Below are 23,531 nucleotides of genomic sequence, written 5' to 3'. Positions count from 1 at the left end.
CGTGAGCATGAAATGCTGTGGCCCATCGTTGATAGTTTCGAAGTAGTTTTCATATAAGGTTGTTGGTTTTTCTCCATTTAAGATAATTAATTGCTGTGAGCATCTAGCTATTTCCAAACTTCAAGAGTTTCTGGTTGAAGAGGGGATTCAGAGAGTATAATATAAATTGAGACTTTATGTAATTCTTGTTATTATAATCAAAACCTCATCCCCTCCCCTCAACCCTCCAAATACTAATTAAAAAGTTTTTCTTTTGGCTTTTCTTGCTTGTATGTGTTTTAGGTTCATGATAATATTCCTTTTTTTACTGAAATTTTGATTGAGTTAGATGACCTTTACGTTTATTACAACCTAGAGATGTGATATTCTGTTATAAATTTTGCCCTATTTTATAGTTAATCAAAACTAACATTTTGTTCCATTGCACGTTGGACCATAAGTAAAAGTACTGAAGTAGATTTTCCATCCTCTTTTATTTCCATATTTTGAAATAGCTTTGCAGGGTTTTCAAAGTCATTTAATTTAAAGTAAAATACTCTTAACCAGTACACAAATATAATTCAGGATTTTACTGTTGATTTGATATTTAATCTATGCTGTAGGATTTAGGACATCTCATCATGTTAGATGAAATAATCAGTATTTTCCATTTTTTTATGACTTTTTTTTTTCTTTTTGTTATGACTTTTTTTTCTTTTTGTGGGATCTTCCTGGACCAGGGCTTGAACCCGTGTCCTCTGCATTGGCAGGCGGATTCTTAACCACTATGCCACCAGGGAAGTCGGGGTTTTTTTTGTTTATTTGTGCTTTTTTTTTGGCTGCGTTGGGTCTTTGTTGCCATGCACGGGCTTCTCATTGCAGTGGCTTCTCTTGTTGTGGAGCACGGGCTCTAGGCGCGCAGGCTTCAGTAGTTGCAGCATGCGGGCTCAGTAGTTGTGGCGCACCGGCTTACTTGCTCGGCGGCATGTGGGATCTTCCCGGACCAGGGCTCAAACCTGTGTCCCCTGTCCTGACTTTCCTCTTAAAGATGTATAATTTTAGTACGCTAGGACAAGATTTCACACATCTATGCAGGATATATACATCTTGCAAATGTGTTTGTTTTAAAAATTGTTTTGTTAAGCATTTGAGCTATAAAATTCTAACTTGTTGTCTAAATATATTTGCTATTAGAAAACTATAGTTAAGCTGGGACAAAGTGAGAGAGTGGCATGGACATATATACACTACCAAATGTAGAATAGATAGCTAGTGGGAAGCAGCCACATAGCACAGGGAGATCAGCTCAGTGCTTTGTGACCACCTAGAGGGGTGGGATAGGGAGGGTGGGAGGGAGACGCAAGAGGGAGGAGATATGGGGACATATGTGTGTGTATAGCTGATTCACTTTGTTATATAGCAGAAACTAACACACCATTGTAAAGCAATTATACTCCAATAAAGATGTTAAAATAAATAAATAAAAATTTAAAAAATCAACTATACTTTAAAATGAAATAAAAATTAAATTAAAAAAGAGAAAACTATAGTTAGTCCATGGAAGAACATTTAACTGGCAATGGGGGAGGGGAACACTGACATCTGCAATGAAAGTAAAAGAAAATAATATTGCTGTAGCAATAGTATTTAAGAAAAATGCTGAATGATGGAATTGGGGAAGAAATCCTTGTATTTAAGGATAAGCAAGTTTGATTAGGATTTAGGTAGCCTTAGAGAATATAAAAAGAATGTTATTAATAATTAACTTTAAGGACAATTAGAGGTGGATAATGATTCTTATAGTTTATTTTGTGTATAAATTTGTTTTCCTTATTTTTTATCATTTTTCTTACTCTTAAGTTTGTTAGACATATAGAAGGTATAATTTTATTTCTGTTTGTTTTATCTTAATGGATTATTTTAAAACGAATTGGATAGGCAGTTAGGAGAGAGGGATAAAAACATACATGAATATTTGAGGAGGTGACTCAGCAACGGTTGTGAGATATGAGGTATGGGATATTGTTTTGCTATTTGAGAACTGAAATCACATTCTTGAACCTTCTCAATGAGGGTTCAGCTACCTGCTATATATTACAGATTCTGAAATTTTTTTGTGTTTGTTAGCATTGTTGAACTTGCTGATAAAGGAATTGTGTCCCTGGTAGATTAGATAAATGGAATATCAGTGTGAAATTGCTTCACAACAATAGAAATGACTAATCTGAATTTCTTAATAATTATTCATATTGAGAGTTTATGTGTGTGGCACTGTGTTAAATACCTTATGTGTTTAGTGGAAATACCTTTTTTTCCCCCCATTTCAGCAGGAAAAACAGGTTTACTGAAATCAAGAGAAGTAATTAAAATTACAGGTCTGTAACACTACAGAATTCTAAATTATAGGTTAACTTTGCAGGAGGTCATTAGTGGATTTGTTCCCATGGTATCCATGGGTAGCAGGCCTAAAGTGGGTTCATTAACTGAAATATTCTTATGAGGATGAGGTCTTAATCTATTTCAGAGGACTATTTTAATAAGCAGTATTTGTATTTATTCATTAATTATAGTGGCTGTCTATATTTGTAAGTGTATAAAATGTATTACCCCCCATCCCCCCCAAAAAAAACAACACACAAATGTTTCCCCAAACTATTCTCTGACCAATGTATACTCATAGTAGGGGTGGAAGGTCTAAGTGCTTAAAGAGGTTAGTAGATTGAAGGGATCTGGAGAGATGCTAGCCCGTTGAGCAAGAAAGCCCATAGTGGTGATACTCCCCCCTAGTGGTGGAGCCTGGTAACCCAACACTTTAGAGCGAGGCTGAGGTCCCATTCTATGGAGAATTTTTTGTTTTTTTAAAAAATAAGCCACAGGCCACACAACTCATCAGAACTAGAACTTGGGTTGCTTCTGTAACAATTTAGATTTAAATTCAATATTTCCTCTTTAAATTTATTATTGTCCACTTATAAAACCTGTGGTTCTGTAGCAGTGGGGGGCATTTCTTTAATGTTAGCTTCAAGCTAAGTCTGAGGAGACTTTATGAAGGAAGTAGAGAGGTGCAGAGTGGTATTTTGAAGGTAGTGGTGATGTTTGTAATGGAGTTAAGGCTCCTGATGAAGAGAATGCCTGAATTTCTGAAGGAATGATGGCTTTTGAGACCTTGGGAATGATTTTTCTAGATTTGAAGATAAAAACATACTCATATTTCTAGTTCCAGTCATTAAAGTATGAATTTCTTTTAGGATTCATTTATATTTTTTTCAACTGTGATACACAGTATACTAACTGAAACATTTGATTTTAATACACGTGTGAACATGATGTTGGAATTCTTTCAATTTATTACATTGATGTATGCTTTGGGCCAGTTTTTCTCTCTGAAAAATTTGTTTTTCTACACGCACTGTGACTACCTGTAACCTTATAGGAATTGCATTTTGTGGCTTGCTTCATACCAGTTTTTATGAATATATTTGCTTTGTTTGCATATACTTTGTAAGAATTTATTCAATGATAGGTTATTTTTATTGTGGTTTGTTTTTTAGTTTCCAGAATTAACTGAAATGCAGTATCAGTATTTACTTTTACATAACACCTTGGATTATACGGGACTTCATTTACTAGTAATTTTACTGTTTTGTTGCCTGCTGTTTACACAGAATGACTTATTTCCTGTGGAGTCTGTGTGGAATACATGATAAAATTTGATTTCTCTGGAAAAAAACTCCATTAAATGAACTTTAATACAGATATGATGAAAAATATTTACTAGGTTTTATCTCCCCACAATTTGTCAAATGGATTGTAGTTTTTACAGCTTCACATTTTACACTCACTTGTTAAAAGTATTGTTGAGCTTATTAGAGGCAGTTTCCCGTGGTGGAATGAGGAGGTGATGCAGCGTCTCTGATACGCTGTAGAGTTTGCAGTCAGTCAGCACAAGTAGCTGTCTCTGTGGTCTCCTGCAAATTGCCTCATCTTTGCAACAATACACACACACAGGCAGTTCGTAGAGGAAACCTGAGTGGTTAGTAAACATACTAAAATATTAAAATGCATATAATATCTTTGATCATGAGGGATATGAAAACTACAAGAGATGCTATTTGTTACTTACCAGCCTGGAAGAAATTTTTAGAAGTCTGACAGCTGTAGGGTTGATAAAGATGTGGGAAAATAGGAGCTCATACATTGTCGGTGGGAGTCTAAATTGGCATAATTAGTTTGGATAAGCCATTTGGCAATGCCTTACGATTGGTTACTAACTTTTTTATGTGCTGTGGGCGAATTTGACAGTCTGGTAAAGTCTATGCACTTCTTTGCAGAATAATTTTTAAATGAATAAAATATGTAGACATACAAAAGATAATAACCTCACTGAAATACTGTTATCAAAATATAAATGTGATTCAATAATGTTTGTTTTTTTGTGAAGTCATTTTATAACAAGAATCTAATGACAGGTCTTATAACTGAGTTCAAAGTAGTGAGGAGTATAAACAATATCTAGAGCTATCAGCAACAAGCAGAATGAAAGAGGAAAATATTCCTGATTTTTATTGGTTACAAAGTCACAGATACTGTTAATTCTGTGCTGTTTGTTGTCTCTATTTATAATTGAAATCATAAATTTTAGTTAGAGATTTGTGAAAATGAAGATATGTTTTCCGTCCTTTCCAAGTTCATGGTTTCCCTGACTTCTAATCAATGGAAGCAGTGGAGACCCAGTTTAAGAACTCTTGCAGAGAGCGTTTATAAACCATGAACGGTGTTCATTGTTTATAAGAATTTTTTTAAATCTTATAAATGGTTAGAATTCTTATAAATGCTCTCCAGCAATGGAAATAAATAGATTACACCTGTATGGGTCAACAGGCATAGGTTTTTAATGACTTTTTTTTTTTTTTTTTTTTTTTTTTTTTTTTTTGGGTACGCGGACCTCTCACGTTGCGGAGCACAGGCTCCGGACGCACAGGCTCAGCGGCCATGGCTCACGGGTCCAGCCGCTCCGCGGCATGTGGGATCTTCCCGGACCGGGGCACGAACCCGTGTCCCATGCATCGGCAGGCAGACTCTCAACCACTGCGCCACCAGGGAAGCCCAACAGGCATAGGTTTTTAAAACAAAACTTCGACTTAAAAGTTTCAGTATGAAATTAGAAAATATTATGCTAATTTAAAAAACATATAAAACTATATTGCATATTGCTGATGATTTCATGTACCTGTTTTTGTGTGTCTCTGTAGATAATAAAGATAGGTTTAAAAGAAATAACACTTTTGCCTAAATGGGAGAGAGGAGAATAAGATGGGATAAAGAGTTCAGATATACCTGCAATGTTTTAAATTTTTATGTTAAAAAAAATCTCAAACTTACTCAATAATAATCAGTTACAGATTGCGGGTACATAGGTGTTTGCTTTGTTATTCTTTGTACTTTTCAGAATTAAAACAGTTCTCAAACATTTTAAAATAATGATTATGATGAAATATTTTATTATAGTATATAAATAAACATTGTAATAAAAAAAGAAGTGGTACAGAGACAGATTAGTTGAAAGGGGATTAACTTCTTTCATTTGCTTCAGGTACATATAGCTTATTCCTGTACATAATTGTACTATTGATATTTTGTGACTAATGCAAGTATTTGTTTGCTTTTTGCTTTTCTAGTTAGATTGTAAAAGTAAGCCTTTAAATAGCAGTTGATGTTTATGGTAGCAGAATGGAAACTCAGTTAATGTGGTTAGGACTGTGCTACTCTGCAGTAACTTAATAGCCCTTAATTTGTCCATTTCTGGCATGTTTTTCACCAGAAAAGCTCAAAATTTTATCTTTCTAGACCCAGGAAAACGGTTTTATTTGTTGGGCTTATATTGGTTTCTTGTATCTCTTCTCTCTAATGGTTCACTAAGTTAGATCAGAAATATCTGGGATTGCTTTCTTCACTTTCTTAGTAAAGAGATACATAAAATCCTGGTTATTGAAGAAGAACTTTTGATAAATACTCCAGGTCATTTTCACTGAAATGAACTAAGGTGTTCGTCAATAAGGATGAATGTAATGGTAACTGCACAAGTTAGAATATAATGAAACGTCTTCATTTTCTCAAATACCAACCTGACCAAAAAGTAAGGATTAGATTGAAGTGAAGTGAACAGAGCTTCCAAGAGCATGGACTCAGTCCATAGATAGGAAGGTTAGTAAGGAACTGCAAAGATGCACAGGGTAACCGAGGCAGTCCCTGGCTGTGTTGCACACTTCTTCCTAGAGAAATCAGAATTTCTTGTTTTTTAACTATTCTTCTTTGGATATCTCTTTCACTGTCTCTTTCCAATTGGCAATAACTGTTGTTTTATTGTTTATAAAGTAATACAGGTAAACATTTCAAATAACATAGAAACTAATAAAGTAGAATAAATACACCCCTGTAATCTTCACCTCTAGAAATAAACCATTATCAATTCACTATATATCCTTTAATATTTAGCATGTATGTAAAATAAGTTAATGAGTGAATAGCACATGTTTATTTTTAAAATATGAAATAGTTCTTTACGTAGTGTTGTGATAAGTAATCCTTTTGGATTTACTTAAAGGTAAGTTGTGACTATTCCTTTAGTAAGTTTGTCTCATCTTGTTAATGACTATAATATGTTCCATTTCATACCATATTATGATCTAACCAATCTCCTTTTTATGGGCACACATATTATTTCCAAATATTTGCAATTATAAACAGTGCTGCAGTGAGTATCCTTTTGAATAAACATGTGTGCCTTGTCTGATTCTTTCTGTAAGATAAATCCCTAGAAATGGTATTGCTGTACTGAACGGTACATGCATTAAAATTTTGTATGTATTATTAGTGTGACCATGAAAGATTGTACCAATGTATGTCCATATTGTTTACCTTAATATTTTACAGTGGTGTTTTTAATATAACATATTATATTCATATGTGAAGTGGAAACAAAATGTTTTTATAGTATTTTTACCAAATGAATATTACCACTAAACATATGGGACCTTATGTACATACCACTTCCAAGTCTTAGTGATCAGCTTTCATCTTGGGTTGCTGTCTCTGATCATAATAGCAAATGTTTTTAAAAGAGTAATTCTCCTGCCACAAGGGGATGGGGAAAGAGTGTCTGGACCAACGACTATGTTAGCCATGAGAGAGCTATGTTAATTCTGTTTCTGCATTTCCAGTAAATTGTTCCATTACTTAAGTTATACAAGTATTTGTCTATGAGGCAGGCACCAGGCTGGGCACGGGGGACATGATGAATGAGACACAGTTCTGGGCTTTAAGTTCTGGGGTTTATTTTAATAATTTAGTGGTAGAAACTGATAAGTAGCTGATAATAGGCAACTATTTAAAAAACTAGCATTGTGGTTATAAAATGACATTTGTAAAATAATACCCTGTAACAAAAAGCAAAATAGAAATGTTCACAGATGAGAGCAAAAAAATTTCACAAAACAATTTAACCACCTAAAAACAACTGTCATTAATGTTGGATGAATTTCATTTTCCTCCAACATTATGAGTATTTTTAAACCTTTATAAAAGTTGAAAGAATTTTACAGTGAATACTCAAAAATACCCACCACCCAGATTTTACAATCAGCATTTTACTGTGCTTGCTTTATCATGTGTCCAATCCTATCATTTATCATCCATCTTTTTAAAGTAAGTTGCAGAAATAAGTATCCTTCTTTGCGTCTACATGCATAGATTAACTACTATTTTAAATAGTACTGTTTTAAAGTCTATATTGATTAACTATGTGCTATAGAAGATGTAGAAACTTTGTACTCTTACATTCCTTCCCAAATTCCCTTTCCTGTCTCCAAATATTTGATAAATTACTTTGTTTAATTTTGGAACATAACGCAAGTGTTATAAATCTTGAGCAACCATATAACGTATCCAGACAAGGATATTTGTGAGAGAGAAAGGAGGTACTATTCATGATTATGCAGGGACAGCGAGTACAGCTTGGGTGCTCCTAGGCAAATGAAGATGATCAGACTGTCTATAACAATAGCTGCTGGAGTTGTTTATTATTCTTAGTTTTATACTTAAGTGTATTTGTATTTAATAAATTAAACACTATAGTCAACATTTAGTTTTTTACCACAGTTTATTTCCTGAGTTCTTCATTTTGAGTCACCTCTGGTTGGATTTTATCCATAGCTTCTCCTTTCCTGAGTTCTTTATTTTGATGTATCTCTTGGTTGGATTTTATCCTCAAGTAGTCCCCCCACCTCTGTGACTGGGTCTAATTTGTACTGAATTCATTAATTTTTTACTTGCTTTGTTACCTTACATTATTTTTATACTTTTAATAAACAATATATTTCAATATGCTATTGTTCTTTTATTATCCCTATAATAATAGGGATAAATGGAACAATAGTAGAGGTATCCCTTATCTGGAAAGGGAGGCACGGTGTGAGGTTAGAATATTGTTTCTAATACTACTCAGTGTTTTCTACGTAAAGCCCCATGTAATTAGTTTCTTTGGAGGTTTTAATGCCCCCAGTTTTGGGGTCTCTGCTAATAATACAGACTTCGGTTAGTACGTAGCTGTGATAATTTTGATAGTATACTGTTTATATGAAATGACCAAACCCGATCTTTTGTTCTATCCAAAAACTTGGCTTGCTCCTGCCATTTGTAAGTAATTTGGTAGACGAAATTCTACTTAGGAAAGCTTTAAAGTACATTAGAAGCTTTGATTTCCTCTTGGCTTGCTTTCTGTTGGATTCTATTTAATTTTTTTGGTTTTAATAATTTTACCATCACAAATTTTACTATCAAAAATTTATATGACTCAAGAATAAACCTGCTGAAAAAAATCGTCTCTTCATTTTGCAATTTATGGAATAATGTTTTTATTTTTCCATATTCTTGTAATAAAACTTTTCTTCAGCTGTAACACATAGTACGTTGCTCTCAATAGTGAAGAGTTGTATACAACCACTTCTAGAACAGAGCAGATTATTTTATGATATAATGCATTATTATAATAGGGTATCTGCTATACTTGTTGATGCTGGTAGTGACCATCCTGCCTGGATCTTTGCTCTCGAGGCAGTAAGGCCCGATGGCTATATACAGTCTCAAGTTGATTTTCTTCTCTGCTCATACAGCTACTCTTATTCTTTGTATCTGGTACCTGTTTTACAGTGGGATATTGATACAAGAATAAATGTCTAACAGAAGGATATGAAGGAGTTCAGGAAAGAAGGTCTCAGAAACTAATGCAATAGTGGAATAAAAATGGGATGCTCATTTAGCCCTTGTCATGATTGTTCCATATTAAAATGACTTCATATTTTGATCCTTCAAGTGAAAACATCATGGTCCCCATTTCTAATGATGTTGTCTCTTGACAGGAGAGTATTGTACTTCAGCAGTTTTACAGTGAAAAAGTCACAAAGACAACCCACGTGAATTTAAGAAAACCTCCTCCCAAACCAAAAAAAAAACAAAAAACAAACTGTGTTCACTTTATAGTAAAAAATAAAACAGAATAACTCCCGATTCTAAAAAAGACAGTTTTTGACTATTTACATGACTTTGATTTATTTATCTGTAGATAGTTAGTAGTTATTTAGTTGTAGTTAGTATAAACTTTGCCTTCTACCTTTCCACTTAATGTTATAATAGAATTTTTTCACTAGTTACAGACCACATATATATTATTCTAGTCCCTATTATTTCATTGTTTTAATATGCTCTTTATTTCCTGGCTTTTTTATTTTTATTGCTGTTAATCACATAACTATGTTCAGATTTTTTCCTTTGGAATTATTTTTTAGGGTATGTTAAAGTAGATGTGATTACATCACACTGATAATAATTTATTATTTTGTATCAATGTTTTTGTGTAGGGCCTTACTTTTTGGGGATGAGATGTATTTCCTAGTATACCTGAATTTATATAATTCCATACATTCATTAATCTAGTGTTGTTACTACTACTAGTACCAAATACAAAATATTTCAAAACACCGTGTGATAGTCTCTGTGTTTTCTCTAATAAAATTAAGGTATAATGGCATTTAACATTAGGAATCTTAAAATTTATTACTGCCATGGGATAAGTTTTTCGTTTTTCATGGAACAAAACATTTTGATATTTTTCATTGTAGAATTCATATTCATGTGTTTATGTAAATGCACTACTATTTTTGTGAATTAGGAAATCCTAGAATAATTAAAATTGATATTAAATTCTTGAATTATTAATTTTAAATTTGACCACAGTACTTTTTAAGTTCTTATGGTTATGTCAATTATATATACTATAAATATGCAAGTTCGGGAAACAGTTGCTTTTATAATACTCTTTGCACTTTCAAAGCAGTGAAAAAATAGAGCAAAGAATCTATGATAAACTGAAGTTAGAAATCCTTTTTTTTAAAGTTACATTTGAATAGGAATAATAAATTATAGATTCTTAGTTTATAGCTTAAAAATTTTACAGATTCCATTCAGTAGATACACAGTGTATGTAGAGGGAGCTTCAGGGCCAATCAGGAGCTAGCCGTTCTCAGGATGCTTTGAAGGATACAAAATCATGGAAATGTGGATCTTTTCCTAGGGAAATTTTCTGGGGAGAGTTCAGGTTAATAAAGTCACTACTTAAAAGAGTGTCACTGGAAATATTTTTACTGAGTCTCTAGAAAAAGTTCACTTAATTGAATATTGTAGCACCATCAATTGAAGTTCTATCCTTTTACAAAAGCATGAACGTTTGAAAAAATATTTTCACCAATAACTTTATTTCTACATTTCTCATTCAGCTCTGAATTGAATTAGATACTGTCTTTAACATGTTGGACTTAAAAACTTATGTAACACTCTCCCCCATATAAACTTGTAGCTGCGCTGGTATTGGCCTTAGGTAGCCGGCTGGGTTCCCTTTTCTGTAGTTACACAGCCAGGTTCTCTTTAGGATCTACACTGAGGAAGAATTGGTCTGGGGTTTTCCAGTATTTCTTTCTTTACTTTTAAAGAGCTTGATATTAAATACATCAAAGAACTCTCAGTATGATTCATGTATTTTTGAATCTCTCACTTTTTCACCTTTGAAGTAATGAGAGTTGAGGTTTTCCTGTAGAGTGTAGATTACATTTCCTGCAGAGGTACGATGATTTGCCGAGTTCTTACCTAACCCTTTGTTTGAATCTTTGCTCTCTTTATGGCATGTGTACTGTATGCATTTTTTATTTTTGATAAAAATGGTGTATTTGTCCTATTTATTGTGTAGCTCATTGAGGTCTTAAGGCTGAGTGCCCTTAAGGCTGTTGGTGATCTTTAGTGAACACTTTGTAATTATCAATACATGGGGTGGTATAATCTCTGATATTTTGATTTCTGGAAGCATTCATTGCCCCTTATATTTTATTCAAATCTGAGAAGAATGGCATGATATTAAGAAAATGAGTAAGGATTTGGGGGATCAAATAATTGTAGAAATTGAAGCTAACTTTTCTCCCAAATGCAAAAATATGCATCTGGCTGCTTCTCTTTGCCTTGTCAGTGGGCTTTGATTGAACCTCTTGGATATTCAAGTTGTGAAAAGTACAGCTCTCTTTTCCTCTCAGAGACTTTCTATAAAATACAAGGAAGGACAGAAGGGTCATGAAGTTTCTGTGGGTCACTAAGAGATACCTTCAACATGTTCTTCTTATTCTCATTCCAAATTTATGTCCTGTGAATTATTGTAAGCAAGTTAGTGTGGCTATTTTTTCCTTCCACTTTTATTGAGATATAATTTACACATGGCACTGTATAAGTTTAAGGTGCACAGCATGATGATTTGACTTATGTGCGTCATGAAATGATTACCACAGTAAATCTAGTGAACATCCATCATCACGTATAGATACAAGATAAAAAAAAAAAGTTTTTTTCCTTGTGATGAGAACTCTTAGGATTTACTCTCTTAATAATTTACATATAGAACATACAGCAGTGTTAATTCTATTATGTTGTACATTATATGCTAATACTTGTCTTTTTCTTTTTTTATAGTTCCCTGTGCTGTACAGCAGGTTTTCATTAGTTATCTATATTATACATAGTAGTGTATATGGCACCTGAACAAATACTATGTAGGTGTAAATACTACGTAGGTGACTAGAACAGACACATGAATAGCTATCCCTCTGGCAGATGTTTTCTTAAGACAAGAGACCACATACATATCTTTGTTTTGGTGCATCTGGTCATCATTAAAATTTACCTAGGGATAAAATGCTGGAAAAAAATATGGGTATAAAAGTATTAGTGAGATTTTTTTTTTTCCTGTTTAAGCTTCACTTTGGAATGAACAATTTCATTACATGTTGTTTAGTGAAATGTACCATTTCTTTGTATTTTTGTTATGAATTGGTTAAAAAAACATGAATTGAGAAAAAAATTGAGTAATGTCATATGTTGGGGACTGGCATATGTCGATTATGCCAGTTTATTAATAGTGAATTGCCTTACAATTCAGTTTTTATAAAAACATTAAGATAAAAATAGAGGGCTGGGCACCTATAGTTAGTGTGACTGAGTATCTTACCTTCATTAATATGTGGGACCTGCTGGCCCATGATTTTTACAAGGTAACAGGTAAAGACAGGGTTTCTTCCTTGAAGATTCTAAATTTTAGATTTCTTTTTCCTTTTAGAAATGGTGGATATATGGCATCTGTGTCTCTATTTCCCAGCCTTGTGCCAGCAACAGACAAAACTCAACGGCTCACACCCTCTTTACTGATAGTATCAGTGTGGATTTCAAAACTGTGCTTTGTACTGAATTTAAATTAGCTGCTACCAGTCAGTTAGTGTTCACAGAAATAAGATCTTGTGTGTCATCCTTTCCTGAGCTGGCACTAAGCCATTTAACAGCAGAGCCACAGCCGTAACACATCAATATAAGCAACGTATATTTTTTAAAGCTAGAGCTTATTTGCTGTAAAGCCTTGAGAGTAGGATCTGTTGTACTTTCATTTTCCATAAACTTAGCATAGTGCTGGTCATGTATTTAGTAATCCACAATGCATGTTTAGAAATTTAGCACAATGTTTGCTATGTACTAAGTACTCAGAGAACATTTGGTAACTCTTGAGATTAAAGTACTAATAAGATTAAAAAAAACACTCCCTCTGTAGTTATTCTTTTAGCAACCTGATTGAGGTTGCTGATAGAAATTAACCCGAGGAGAAGGGAACAGAATTTGAGTGCCTGTACGTTTCCGGATGCTGTGCTAGGAGTTTTCCATACATTAACTCATTTAATTTTACCAATTTGTGAGATATTATTTCAATTTTATAGATGAAGATGAGATTCAGAGAAATAATTTGGTCAAGTCACACTGCATGCAAATACAGAATCATCATTTAAACTTGAGCCATTAAATTCTATTTTTAAAATGAACATATGGTGCCTTTTCAATTTTTAAAGGTTGCACTATGTTCCATATTATGGATGTTTCCATGCTCCCTTCACTACACAGAATTCCCTTGGGCATGATTTCGTTTCAGGTTTTATTCTCCAGTGGGAAGAGAGATTCATGAGCATCACTCTCTTCAAGAGACCAAAAGGGACACACAGACAGAGAAGGTGGGGAAGTCTTAGAGGTAGTCCTGGGTAAGGGAAACTGTAGCATGAAGAAAAATTCCCAACAAAGAGGGGTACAAATGGCCCTGAAAAGGGAAATACTTTGAAGGAACAGATGCACCCAACCTTCTCCTTAAAGAAAATCACATGCCTGTCACAGAGAAATGCAACATAGAATAAACCCTATTTGTGGACTGTAGCTCAACCTGTGATTCTTTCTTAGTAGATTTTAAAAGCATGAATTCACATTAATCAGATTTCTGGTCCTTACTGAGTATTTCTACTCCATCACCTTGTTACATTTTCCTTTGAGAATTAACTTAACCTTCTTTACAAAAAATGCTCTTGAAAGTTTGAATCAACCATGATGCCCTAAAAACCTACCTTCCTAGATCATTTATTTCTTTTTCTTTGCAAAGGTGACTAGTTCAAGATGCGATGAGGTTTCTCTTTCCTTATGTAGTAGTGTTGTCCCTTCTTCATTATGTAGACTCTTACTTTTTTTTTTTTTTTTTTTTTTTTGGCTGTGCTGCATGGCTTATGGGATCTTAATTTCCTAACCAGGGATTGAACCCTGGCCCTTGGCAGTGAGAGTGGAGTCCAAACCACTGGACCACCGGGGAATTGCCTTAACATTTTTATTTTGAATGCAATGTGTTCATTTGAATATTAGGCTATTGGTTGCAAGAATTTTTCTGTAACCTCTAAAACCTGTAAGATTCTGCAGTGTGTATAGATGTTTAGAGTATGTACTTTGGAATAAGACTGGGAATCCCCAGTTCTACCATTTACTAGCTTTATAATCTCGGACAGGTTACTTAATGTCTTGGTGCCTCTGTTTCCTTGTCTCTAAACTTGAAATGTCAATGATTCCCCCATCATAGGATTGTTATGAGGATTGATGAATTCATTATACAAGAAAAGCATTTCGTACAGTGCCTAGCATATAGTAAGCACACAATAAGTGCTAGCTATTGTTGGTATTACTACAGATCTTTAAGGTGCATGACTGCTATGTTTTACAATACCTTTCCCTTTTTATTTTTTTGTTTCTAGATCTGATTTGTTAATATAGTTGAGTATCTTCAGAAATTATTGCTGTTTATATGTTTTTTCACATGGAAAGACATGTATTTGGTTTACTAAGACTATTTTCTCCACATATAGAAATTATTGATTTACCTCCTTTTTAAAATTAGAATGTTTCTTTAAAAAAAAAACAACAACAAAAACCCAAACTAATAAACCTCTGTACCACTTACCATGGTAAGGTGTTTTATCTCAAACAATAGGTCAGCAGTACCTTTTCCTCTAATAATGGGGGATTTGAGGCTTGTCAGATGAGTAAAAGTGAGAGCTCACTAGAGATGTCACTTGCTGGTTTAAGGTAACTGGCGTACTTTTTAAAGTCTGTTGCAAGTAAAACCACTTCAGGGTAGGGCAGTGGCGAGAGCTACCGTTCCTTAGACTTCAGCTTCATCCTCTGTGGATTAAGCTTATTATTGCTGTGCTGCTATGGTTGCTATGTGAGTTTAATAAGATAGCATATGTGATGTCCATAGCATGGCGCTTAGCATGTCTAAAGCACTTAATATTCTGAGACTGTAACTAGAGAAAGATAGACTTTTATTTGAAAATATCTCATTATTTTTTGTCATCTAATATTTAATCTGAATATAATGTTCTTCACAAGTTCTCCAGTAATAGCCAGAATTAAAACTGTGGTTCTCATGTGTTTTGATATATATTCAGAATATGTAGGAAATTTGACAGGAAAAGAATTGTAGACTACATATAGGATTATAGTGGTAAAATCACCCTTTGTTATCTAACAATAGTGAAAACAATACTTCTACCAATACTGCCTTGTATTTTATAGTACTTTATAATTTACAGAGGTTTTTACCTATCATCTCTCAGTATATCACCTAGGTATGTATTGGAAGGTCAGATGTTAATAGACGAGTCCCTAGGTTCTGAGAGGTGAAGTGTCTTGGCCAAGCTTTCGTGTGTAGTGACCAGAGCGCAGCCCTTTTTCTTTTCGTACAGGACTCTTAGACTGTGCTTGGTGTGCTCAGGTGTCATACGTCTCATCAATTAAGATTTTGTCTGTGCCTAGGTCCTTAGTCCTTCTTAAATGGCACAGTTGAAGCCCTTCTCTTCTGACCACTCATTCTTTCTTGATTTTCCAAGGCTAACAAATTTCTTATAGGAATACAACCCTGTAGAGTTTTTTACTTCTCAGACTTTTTCAGGTAAAATGGACAATCTAAAGATTAAGAGCATTCTGTACAGAGGCTAGAGTGTTACTTTCACTGTCACCCCACCCTGGAAGAGACTCTTCCTAGCCCCCACCTCCATGGTACCGTTTCGCCTCACTGCACCTCCCACCATCCCAGTGCCTGCTGCAGTAAGCCACTATTCCTGACTTTTAGCACAGTAGATTTTTTCCTGTTTTTGATCTTACTATAAGTAGAATCACGCAGTGCTCTTTTGTGCATATGTGTCTTTCGCTCAGTTTCCTCTTCGTGAGATCCCTCCAAGCTGTTTGCATGTTGATCCTTGGAGGGGAATTGAGAGTTGGGTTGAGGCTCCCCATTTCTGCCCTTGCTAGCGAGGGCGGTGGTGGAAGGGCAGTGTTTCGTCTGTGGTGTTTGGCTAGACCAGAGCAGTTCGTTTTTGTCTTACTAGGTCACCCTTTTTTGTCCTTTGGGTAAAGAGAGCAGGCTTTTCTTGGGGTTTTTGTTTGTTTGTGTCCATTGGTGTTCTTGGATTGCCAATGTTTCTGGCTACCAGCCTGGGATGGGTGAGGCCGAAACACAACTCAGGGCACTCACCACCACGGTCTCTTCATTTTGGGGTCGCCAGCCAGCCTTCCTTCTTCTTCCCACTTTTCAGAGCCTTCTTATGCTTGTCTTTCATATGACCAGAGTTTTTAGCTGTCTTTAGTGGGGGATTAGGGAAAAGCATATCTATTCTATCTTTCTGGAAGTGAAAGTCTATTTTACTTTTGATATCTATTTTTATAAACTTTTACAATTGTTAGGAAAAATAGATGAAATATTTTATGCATATATGGTCAGTTAACAATGACTGATCACCAAAACAAGAATTTTTAGCAGAAATAAATTTTAGGTAAAATATAATCCCATGTAATTCTTTGTACTTGAAGTACAAACTGAAGAATTTTTTTTTTTTTTTTTTTTTTTTTTTTTTTTTTTTTTTTTTTATTTTTTTTTCTGAAGAATTTTAACCCTGTGTAAATTTAAATTCCTGTGTTTATTGCAGAATCTTTTAGCTGAGAAAGTAGAACAGCTGATGGAATGGAGCTCCAGGCGCTCAATCTTCCGAATGAATGGTGACAAATTCCGAAAATTTATAAAGACACCACCTCGAAACTATTCTATGATTGTTATGTTCACTGCTCTTCAACCGCAACGGCAGTGTTCTGTGTGCAGGTAATGTATGTATTTAAAAAATTAAAAACTATTATTGTATGATTATATGTTTGTTAGAGTTAAGATAAAAGTATATAATAGAATTAAACATTTGTTCAATGTTGTAGTCAACTATAAGTGCATTTAAATGTAAGCTCAAAGTCATTGTTTTCTAGGAAATGACTTTGATAGGCTAATATTTTTATATTGTATAAAATATTTAACCAATCCACATGTAATCATAAAACAGATTTTTTTAATCTTTATGTCCTGTATAAAGGTACATATGTTATAGAATTTGGTTCAAATATTGCCTTGTAGGTCACCTACATATATCTTAGGGGCAATGAAGTAGCCCCCTTAAACATACTCTGATTAAATAGTTTAATCAAGAGGCCATACTCAAGGAAGTCTGTTTACTTTTCAGTACCTCTAATGATGAGAAATTTCTTCCTATGATATAGAAATTTCTTCCTATGATATGATTTGAAGTGAATGAAATATTTTTCAGTGGGAACATACCAAAGAAAGTTTTGGACAAGTATAAATATAATATATATACAACAGTGCTTATTTTAAATTAAACTTTTTAAGTTTGAGATATTGTAGTTTCACATGCAATTCTAGGAAATAATACAGAGAAATCCTATATACCTTTTACTCAGTGACCGCCCCCACCAATGCTAACATCTTGTAAAACTGTAGCACAGTTTCACAAACAGGATATTGGTATTGATACAGAACAGTTCCATCACAGTAAGAATCCCTCCTGTTGCCCTTTCTAGCCACACCCACCCCATCTCCCCACCTCCTGAATTTATTCTCTATTTCTGTAATTTCATCATTTAAAGACTGTTACGTAAGTGGAATCATATAGTATATGACCTTTTGGCTTTGGCTTTTTTTTTCTTATCATAACTCCTTCAAAATCCATCCAAGTTGTTGTCTTTGTCAGTACTTCATTCTTTTTATTACCGAGTAATATCCTATGGTATGGATGTACTGCATGCAGTTTGTTTAACCATCCATCTGTTAAAAGACACCTGGATTGTTTCCAGTTTTTGGCTATTACAAATACAACTGTTATGAACATTCTTGTACAGGCTTTGTGTGAACTTAAGTTTTCACTTCTCTGAGATATATGGCCAGAGAGTCCGATGGCTGAATTGCAATGGTAGTTGCATGTTTAGCTTTATCAGAAACTGCTAAAATGTTTTCTGGAGTGGCTGTATCATTTTACAGTCCCACCAGTGGTGTGTGAAGGACCTAGATTTTCCATATCCTCACCAGCATCAGTGTTGTCATTGTTTTATTTTAGCCATTCCATGGGTATATAGTTTTAATTTGAGGTTTTATTTTGCATTTCCCTAGTGTAATGGTGTTGAACATCTTTTCGTTTGCTTTTTTGTCATCTGTGTATCACCTCGTTAGTGAAATATCTTTCATTCTTTTGCCTATTTCTATTTGAATTTTTTTTTACTGAATTTTGAGAGTTCTTTATATATTGTAGATACTAGTCCTTTGTCAGATATGTGGTTTTTAAATATTTTCTCCTAGTCTGTGGTTTGTGTTTTCATTCTCATAACAAGGTCTTTTGCAGATTTTAATTTAGTGAGTCCAATTTATCAGTTTCCCCTTTTACAGATCTTACTTTTGTTGTCAAATTGAACTCTTTGCCTAGCCCTAGATCACAAAGTTCTATTTTTTTCTCTTCTGTGTTTGTTTTGTTTTGTTTTGTTTTGCGGTATGTGGGCCGCTCACTGTTGTGGCCTCTCCCGTTGCGGAGCACAGGCTCCGGACGCGCATGGCTCACAGGCCCAGCCACTCTGCGGCATGTGGGATCTTCCCGGACCAGGGCACGAACCCGTGTCCCCTGCGTCGGCAGGCGGACTCTCAACCACTGCACCACTAGGGAAGCCCTTCTCTTCTGTGTTTTTCTGAAAGTTTTATAGTTTTATGTTTTACTATTGATCTGATCTTTGGGAGAAAGGATTCAGTCTTTCATCACTAAGTATGATACTAGGTTTAAGAGTTTTGTAGATGTTCTCTATCAGGTTGAGGAACTAGTTTACTGAGAGCTTTTGTCATGAATGGGTGTTGGATTTTGTCAGATTTGGGGGAGTCAATTGATAGGTTCTTTCTTCTTTAGGATGTTGATATGGTAGATTACATCGATGGATTTTCAATCGCTGAATCAGCTTTGCATTTTGGACTAAATCCCACTTGATTGTATTATATTATTTTTATGTATTGCTGAATTCTATTTGCTAATATTTTGTTGAAGTATTTTATATCTAAGTTCATGTCAGATATCGATCTGTATTTTTCATTATTTATACTGTCTTTGTCCAATTTTGGTATCACGCTGATACCTCATAAAATGTATTGGGAAATGTTCCCATCTCATTTATTTTCTGGAAGTGATTTGTAAAATTCCACAGTTTTAGAAATTATGTTAATTCTTCTTTACATGTTTGATAGAATTCTCCAGTGAAGTCTTCTTGACCTGGAGATTTTAAATTACGTATTCCATCTCCTCAGTTGTTAAGGACAATTCAGGTTTTCTGTTTCTTCTTGGCTGAACACTTTCTCTTTTCAAGAACAAACACTTGTAGCTCCACATTCATACTCTCCACATTGTATAATCATCTGTAGACTTTAGATTTCTAAACCATTTTGAACTTTAGTGGAAACCAAAATTATTAGTAATATGGGCCAATGAAAACAATAAACCAATTTCTCTCAGACTAGCTTGCAGAAAGGTAATTTCAGTATTCTGAAATTTTCATGAAAGATTTTATCACAATCTAATAATGAGTATATGTTGGGACATAGCTCAAAATGGGTAGAAAAGATGAAAAGCAAAATATTTTGAAAAACACCATTTCAGATGATTCTGAGTTCCCCTCCTATCAATTTGAGGACCAGTACTTAAGTGGACATTAACATTTGTCAGAATTAGGTTAGCATTAAGGACAGGGTATGTTTATGTTTATCTAACGGGTGCTGAAAAGCCCTCCTGAGGCAAAAATACCATCTTAGTTGGCATTTGGTGTAACAGTTCAGATTCCACAAAAATATAAACTGTCCTCTGGCATCCTACAATACCTTGTATATTTTAGGGAGATCATTTCTTTGCTTCTAAAAGTTGAATATATTGATTTCCTGTATTCACCACTGTTATGAAGAAATCTATTTAATTGATTATTATATTTTTTGCAGCTGTAACCTAGAAAGACTTTATTATCCAAGTATTTATTTTAGTTACATATAATTGTATATATTTTGATAACATAAACCACAGCATACTGTTAAATGGTATATCCTTTAAGTAATAATTTACTTAACGCATTATGTTGTTAAATGGTTAAATATGGACCCTCAATTTTTTAATGACGCTTAGCTCAAAATAACCTTTATTTACTTGTTTATTACAGTCTTTTTTGTAATAAACTTTTAAATTTTAGAGTAGTTTTAGATTTACAAGAGAAAAAGATTGAAGTTATTAGGAAAAGTTAATTCATGGATCAAGATGATGGTGAAGTTGTTAGAGGAGAAAGGAAGAGCCCATGAAGGTTTAGAGGCAAATAAAAAGTGTAGAGCAGATAATGTGCTTCCCATACCTAGACATTCTGGTTTAATTGGTTTTCTTTGCGGGGGGGGGGGGGGTCAACACATTGACATTTTAAAAAACGTGCTCTAGGTAATTCTAGTGTGCATCCAGTATAGAGACAGGGAAGCTAAGAAGCAGGTTCATGATTCACAGCTTTTTAAAATTTAATTTCGTTGAGGAACAATGGGAATGGATGAAGCCTTATTAGTTATTTGGATGACCATATAGCATTGACAAGGATCCTTTATGAAACTAGAATACTCAGACTTTTAGTGAAGAATCTATAGAATTAAATGATTTCTTCCCCAGTACTCAGCAATTTAGGAGCAAGAACACCCTGCATAGGGATTAACCTGTTTGCTTTATTCTACGAAGTGGATTAATCGGCACATATTCTGAGAATGCTAGTGAGAGTATATCTGAAATGTATAACTGTGGGTTAAAAGTTGGTTAGGGGGTCAAAGAAGCCAGGGGACAGCTGATAAACTAGGTGTGATACAATTAAGCTAGATTTTCACAAGAGTGAAGGAGAGGTTTTGTGTGAAAGGAGGACGGGGTTGAAAATTAGGAAATTGTAAAGAGTTGATTAAATAAATGAGTAAATTGCTAAAGTATAATGTAGATGATTGTGGATATAATAGAGAAGCTTTAGGAATGATAAGGCTGGGGTCTCGTCTAGATTATAAACATGTATGTCGAAATAACTCAGGATTTTAATGGAACTGGAGAGGAAAAATATTAAGTGAGCTGAAAGAGGGATGTCTTGGAGTTTATTGGATGAGGTTGATAGATTTACATTACATTTTACAATATAAATTTAAAAGGAGGATCTGTTAAATAATTGTGATTGAAAAGTGGTCTGAGATCTACTGTCATTGAGCCAAGAGAGTACCAATTGTGACCCATATGAGCAGAGTGAATGAAAGAGATCTCAAGGGGACAGCCAAGATGGAAAGGTAAAGAGGAGTTTCAAGAAAAATTTTCAAGAAAAAGTATTCAAATTATATTCTGTATTATAAATTAAGTGCCTCAGAGGGAGTTGTAGATTCATTGAGAAAGGCACTCTATCATCAGCAGTCATTTTTGTTTAAAAACTTGAATTCTCCTGGGTCCTCCTGTGTCAGTGTAATTTGGGACCACTTCTATAATACTGCTATAATTTTTTTATAATTCTGTAGAGTCATTGAAATGTTCATAGCTATAAGTTTAAAAGATTAGTGCTTTCCTTTGTGAGACTTTTTCTGCTTTTTTCTTTTCTTTAAGAAAAAGTGAAATTTTCTTCTAGAGCTGACACAAAGATTCTCCAGTTGCTTTTCTTTGCTGAATGGCTGATGAATGAGCTATTGGCTTCCTTGTAAGCCCTCTTAGCAAATCATTCTGCTCTTCTTTCACAAAGTCAGTTTCTTCACAAATCTCAGAATTCAATTCTCACCTTCCTCAGTGCACACATCAAACTCCTTGGCCAGATAAAGTTGTTAAATTAGGACTACTCAATATAATTCTCACCTCCCGTAAGTGTTAACTCCGAACTTCGTTTATCTAATTGTACTGTAAGGAATATTCCCCATAATTGCTAAATCTTTTAGATGTATTCTACCACAAAGTTACTTATCTCTACCAGAATTCGCTAAATATTCTAAGAACAAAATAACCTCTTCTAAGGTTATTACTGTCATTCAATAGATGTAAGAAAAAACATCCAGATGAAGGAAAATCAAAAAGTACATGTAGAGTCAAGCAGGGTGCACATACAGTCAAAGCTTGGTAATGTATTGGAGGTTAATATGTTGTTGGACTTCAAATAAATGAAAAAATGATTAGTAATTACAAAGGTATTTTAAAGAGGAGGGAGAATAAATTATTACGTTGATATATTAGATATTAACTGGCTAACATCTTTTCTTCTCTAAATAAAATGATTGTTTATTATGTGTAAACTATTTGGGCAGTCCTGTGTTAGGTCATTTATATATATAATATCTCATGTCATTCTCATTACTCTAAAAGGTAGGACTGAGAAAAATCCATGTTTTAGATGACAACATCAAAGCTGAGAGGTTGTATAATTTACCCAAAGTCACAGAGCTAATACCTGTCAGGGTTGGGATTTGTGACTCCAGAGCTAGTAAGTTTAATGCTTTCCTTAAGTGTACATATTCATTATTGTTCCTACCCTGTGAACTGTAATTTGCATTTTGCATTCCCAACTAAGATTATTAATCTTTTAGTGCAGGGATCCATCAGCCAGCATTCCTTAAACTCATTAGATCATGAAAAGCTTTCGTTCAGATTAGCATTTCATAGCAAGGGCTGGTGAGTTGGAGTTAGCTGGCCAAGACCATGTGGAAGAGCTCATCAGCCTTTTGTTTCATTACAGTGAAGTCATATCTCTTAGGAGATTCAATTCTAAAGTGAGCACATAATGTGAGAATCATTTGTAGATAAAATTACCGTGTCCATCTCTTAATGCACTGGTAGGTGCTTTCTAAATGGTTTTGGGATTACAACCCTTATTTCCTTTAGTCCTTGGATAATATTTCTCTATGGCCTTAATTCTTAAGTTTTTCTAATATGTCTGGCTACCTGGACAAAGTATTCCACTTCTTTGTCAAAGACTGGCAAACTCTCATGCCATTCACACATTCTTTGCCTGGCTTGGCTAATACGTGAGGACTGTTTCAGACTTGACTGAATCCATGACCAGTTTAATATAAATGATGTTTTAGGGTTACTGCTGAACGCGGTCTAGTTTAATTATTTTTTTAGGTCGAAGGGATGTGATTTAAGTTCACTGTATTAAATTTCCTCCTAGGTGTGTCTTCCTCAGATTGGATAATCCCAACTCTTTTACAATGAATAAATGGA

General features: G+C 34.3%; 1 protein-coding gene across 8 annotated transcripts in view; it reads left to right on the top strand.

Annotated features, from left to right (window-relative positions):
• TUSC3 (tumor suppressor candidate 3) overlaps window positions 1-23,531 on the top strand; it is a 181,580-nt gene that overhangs the window by 42,910 nt on the left and 115,139 nt on the right. For all 8 annotated transcript variants that reach the window (XR_012328975.1, XR_012328974.1, XM_019921440.3 and 5 more), the window contains exon 2: window positions 16,905-17,074. Coding sequence is in view for 6 of the 8 variants with exons in the window: in XM_019921440.3 (XP_019776999.1) it covers window positions 16,905-17,074 (170 nt within the window). In the remaining 2 variants the exon portion in view is untranslated. The remainder of the gene's footprint in view (window positions 1-16,904; window positions 17,075-23,531) is intronic.

The sequence above is a fragment of the Tursiops truncatus genome, chromosome 21 (genome assembly GCF_011762595.2).
Source record: "Tursiops truncatus isolate mTurTru1 chromosome 21, mTurTru1.mat.Y, whole genome shotgun sequence".
Lineage (NCBI taxonomy): Eukaryota > Metazoa > Chordata > Mammalia > Artiodactyla > Delphinidae > Tursiops > Tursiops truncatus.
The sequence above is the reverse complement of the archived record's forward strand: the minus strand, read 5'-3'. Positions and strand labels throughout refer to the sequence as shown.